General features: G+C 37.5%; 1 protein-coding gene across 1 annotated transcript in view; it reads right to left on the bottom strand.

The window, feature by feature from the left end:
• Nucleotides 1-3,874, bottom strand: part of SPATA16 (spermatogenesis associated 16) — a 197,324-nt gene that overhangs the window by 38,506 nt on the left and 154,944 nt on the right. The window contains 1 exon segment of the mRNA XM_006088830.2: nucleotides 1,332-1,444. Coding sequence (XP_006088892.1) covers nucleotides 1,332-1,444 — 113 coding nt within the window.

Here is a 3,874-nt window from a genome sequence, read left to right as displayed (position 1 = left end):
ATTTATGAATTAGGCACAGTAGAGATTAATAACAATTACTACCAATAAAATAGAGCAATTATAACAACATCCTATATCATAAAAGCTTAATATGCAAATTGTCCCCTCGGGCAGGCTGTTGACTGGGAGTTCAACCACTGGTTATGACAAGCACTGACCACCAGGGGGCAGCGATGAACATGGCAGGCATCAGCTACATGGTACTGGCAGCGGGTGAGAGTGGAGGTGCTGCTGGCCCCAATGGGCCCCAACGAGAGCAGGACCACAGTGGGATGGTGGAGCAGGTGAGCAGGCAGCCCCAGACCAAGGTGGGTGTGAGCAGGAGCCTGATCACCCCACTGTTCTCCCTGCCGATGGCGACTAACTGCGGCTCTGACACTTCCATTACAGAGGAAGGGCAAATAGCAATATTAAAATATTTCTTTTAATTATTTTCCTTTCAATGTGCATGAATCCATGCACTAGGCCACTAGTATGGTAATAAAAATTATGTGAATGTGGTCTTTCTCTCTTAAAATATCTTATAGTATTGTACTAATGCATTTTGTAATGGCATGAGATGATACAATGCCTATGTGATGAGAGTGAGGTACTCAGAACAATGTGCAATTTAAAACTTATGAATTGTTTATTTCTGGAATGTTCCATTTAATATTTTTCGATCATGGTTGATCAGAGCTAAACCATGGCTAGAGGGGGAGGACTATATTAAAAAAGAGGGATCTGCCTTTACAGGCTATTAATGAGAAGTTCCTTTTATACCTTATATTTTGTAAATTACCACAGCATAATTTAGGGCTTGTTTTGTCAAGGCTGAAAAGTAGAAAGGGCATACTTTTCTTGGAGCAGAGAAAGGAATTAGATATACAAAGGTATACAAAAAAGCAATTGGCAATATTGAGTAAAGCTGAGTTTATTACTGTGGGGTGGTGGTGCCAGCTGAATTCTGGGTAGGTAACAAGATGGTTATATGCAATAGCCCAATATGTGAAATAGGGAAAATATTGTTTTTGCTAAAATTTTGTTATTGAGTTGAAATGAGAAATTCACTGCAACCTTGAAGTAGATATCAGGAAGGCACAAGAAAGGGCTCTTTAAAGAGACACTACCTACTAAATGTTTGAAATTGCAAAGCATAGCATTGTAAAATATTTTTAAAGATAAAAGGAATAAAACCATTAGCTAAACTTAGGTTTGTTTTGCAAATAAGATTTACTGTGAACGTTTCTAAAATCCCTCAATACTTGCACTATTTGCAGCATAAGCTTTCCATAATTCTAGAATTGTTTAATATTGTACATTAGAAAAATATAAAAAACTCATATACCTACATTCAATTGGGTGCTTCTAATAAAATCCAGTATTGGCAAGATTCGCTTCCCCATTGTCTCCATCTGTCTCACTGTGTCTTCTCTGGTAAGCAGACCGAAGGGCGTTTTATATTCTAAAAATTGTAACAATAAACTTTTATACTATTATTTTTTCCCCAGACTTCCATTACAAAATGCTTTCTTTAGCAAGCTATAAACAGATATCTCAATGCTAATAGATATGAAATCTTTAGTATAGAAACCAGTCCTATGCCTACACCATATGCATAACAATGAAAGATCTACGAGGAGAGAGGCAGAGGAGACATTGCCCTTTAGAGACTATCATTTAGTCATTTTGTTGTGGTCCTGATTGAGAGATCTAAGAGACAGCCTATAACAATTCACCTCTCTCTGCTGAGTATGCTTTGCCTGAATTGTGAAAAAATGTTGTCATAAATGTGTCTGATTCTTGTCTTGTTCCTCCCAGGTATTATTCAAGTGTGCAGATCCCATTGACTTTGAATGTAGCTCAGGGTTGAGATAAGCCTCAGAGGATACAGTGCCAAACAAAACACAAATCCTTAATTATGTGGGTAGAGCTGAAAGAATAAATTCAACCTGGTCATGAATTCATCCCACAAGTTTGAGAACTCGACTCCCTGTGAATATTTTCTTGATATTTTTGAAAGTTTCAACTAGAATTACTGAACACCATTTAACTATAATACTCTTCAAGAGATCTAAGCTCTTGGTTAATTACCTAAGAAAAGAGTGGAACAAATATTAATATAATAGCAGGTAATTAAAGTGATTTAAAGTTGTCACTGGCTGTATTTTTCATTTCATAAAACAATTCTGTTGTATAATTGTCTTCTACATTTGTTAATTTTTTTTAACTTTTTAAAAAATTTCTTTATTAAGTTATTACATATGTGTCCTCATCCCCACATTACCTCCATCCCCCCGCCCCCACTCATATCCTCACCCCCTTGGTGTCTGTGTCCATTGGTTAGGCCTATATGCTTGCATATAAGTCCTTTGGTTGATCTATTCCCCTTACCCCCAACCTCCCCTACCTTCCCTCTAAGGTTTGAAGGTCTGATCGATGCTTCTCTTTCTCTGGATCTGTTTTTGTTCATCAGTTTATGTTGTTCATTATATTCCATAAATGAGTGAGGTCATGTGATATTTATCTTTCTCTGACTGGTTTATTTCACTTAGCATAATGCTCTCCAGTTCCATCCATGCTGTTGCAAATGGTAAGAACTCTTTACCACAGCGTAGTATTCCATTGTGTAGATGAACCACAGTTTTTTAATCCACTCATCTACTGATGGGCACTTAGGCTGTTTCCAAATCTTAGCTATGATGAGTTGTGCTGCTATGAGCATAGGGGTGCATATATCCTTTCTAATTGGTGTTTCTAGTTTCTTGGGGTATATTCCTAGAAGTGGGATCACTGGGTCAAATGGGAGTTCCATTTTCAGTTTTTTGAGGAAACTCCATACTGTTCTCCACAGTCGCTGCACCAGTCTGCATTCCTACCAGCAGTGCACGAGGGTTCCTTTTTCTCCACATCCTCTCCAGCACTTGTGGTTTGTTGATTTGTTGATGAAAGCCATTCTGACAGGTGTGAGATGGTACCGCATTGGCGTTTTGATTTGCATCTCTCAGATGATTAGTGACTTTGAGCATGTTTTCATATGTCTCTTGGCCTTTCTTCTATCTTCTTTCGAAAAGTATCTATTTAGGTCCGTTGCCCATTTTTTGATTGGGTTGTTTATCTTCCTTTTGTTAAGTTGTATGAGTTGGAGATTAAACCCTTATCGGTGATAACATTGGCAAATATGTTCTCCCATGTAGTGGGCTTTCTTGTTGTTTTGTTGATGGTTTCTTTTGCTGTGCAAAAACTTTTTATTTTGATGTAGTCCCATTTGTTTATTTTCTCTTTAGTTTTCATTGCCCTAGGAGCAGTATCAGTGAAGAAATTGCTTCGGCATATGTCTGAGATTTTGCTGCCTGTGGATTCCTCTAATATTTTTATGGTTTCCCGTCTTATGTTTAAGTCCTTTATCTTTTTTGAGTTTATTTTTGTGTATGGTGTAAGTTGGTGGTCTAGTTTCATTTTTTTGCGTGTATCTGTCAAATTTTCCCAACACCATTTATTAAAGAGGCTGTCATGACTCCATTGTATGTTCATGCCTCCTTTATGGAATATTAATTGAGCATAGCGGTTTGGGTCAATTTCTGGGTTCTCTATTCTATTCCATTGATCTATATGTTTGTTTTTGTGCCAGTACCAGGCTGTTTTGAGAACAGTGGTTTTATAATACAGCTTGATATTTGGTATTGAGATCCCACCTACTTTGTTCTTCTTTCTCAGGATTGCTGCAGCTATTTGGGGTCTTTTTAAAATTCCAGATGAATTTTTGGAGAGTTCGTTCTAGGTCTGTGAAATATGCTGTTGGTATTTTAATGGGGAGTGCATTGAATCTATAGATTGCTTTGGGTAGTATGGACATCTTGATTATGTTGATTCTACCAATCCATGAACACGGTAT

This window comes from Myotis lucifugus, unplaced genomic scaffold (assembly GCF_000147115.1).
Source record: "Myotis lucifugus unplaced genomic scaffold, Myoluc2.0 scaffold_53, whole genome shotgun sequence".
Classification (NCBI taxonomy): Eukaryota; Metazoa; Chordata; class Mammalia; order Chiroptera; family Vespertilionidae; genus Myotis; species Myotis lucifugus.
The sequence above is the reverse complement of the archived record's forward strand: the minus strand, read 5'-3'. Positions and strand labels throughout refer to the sequence as shown.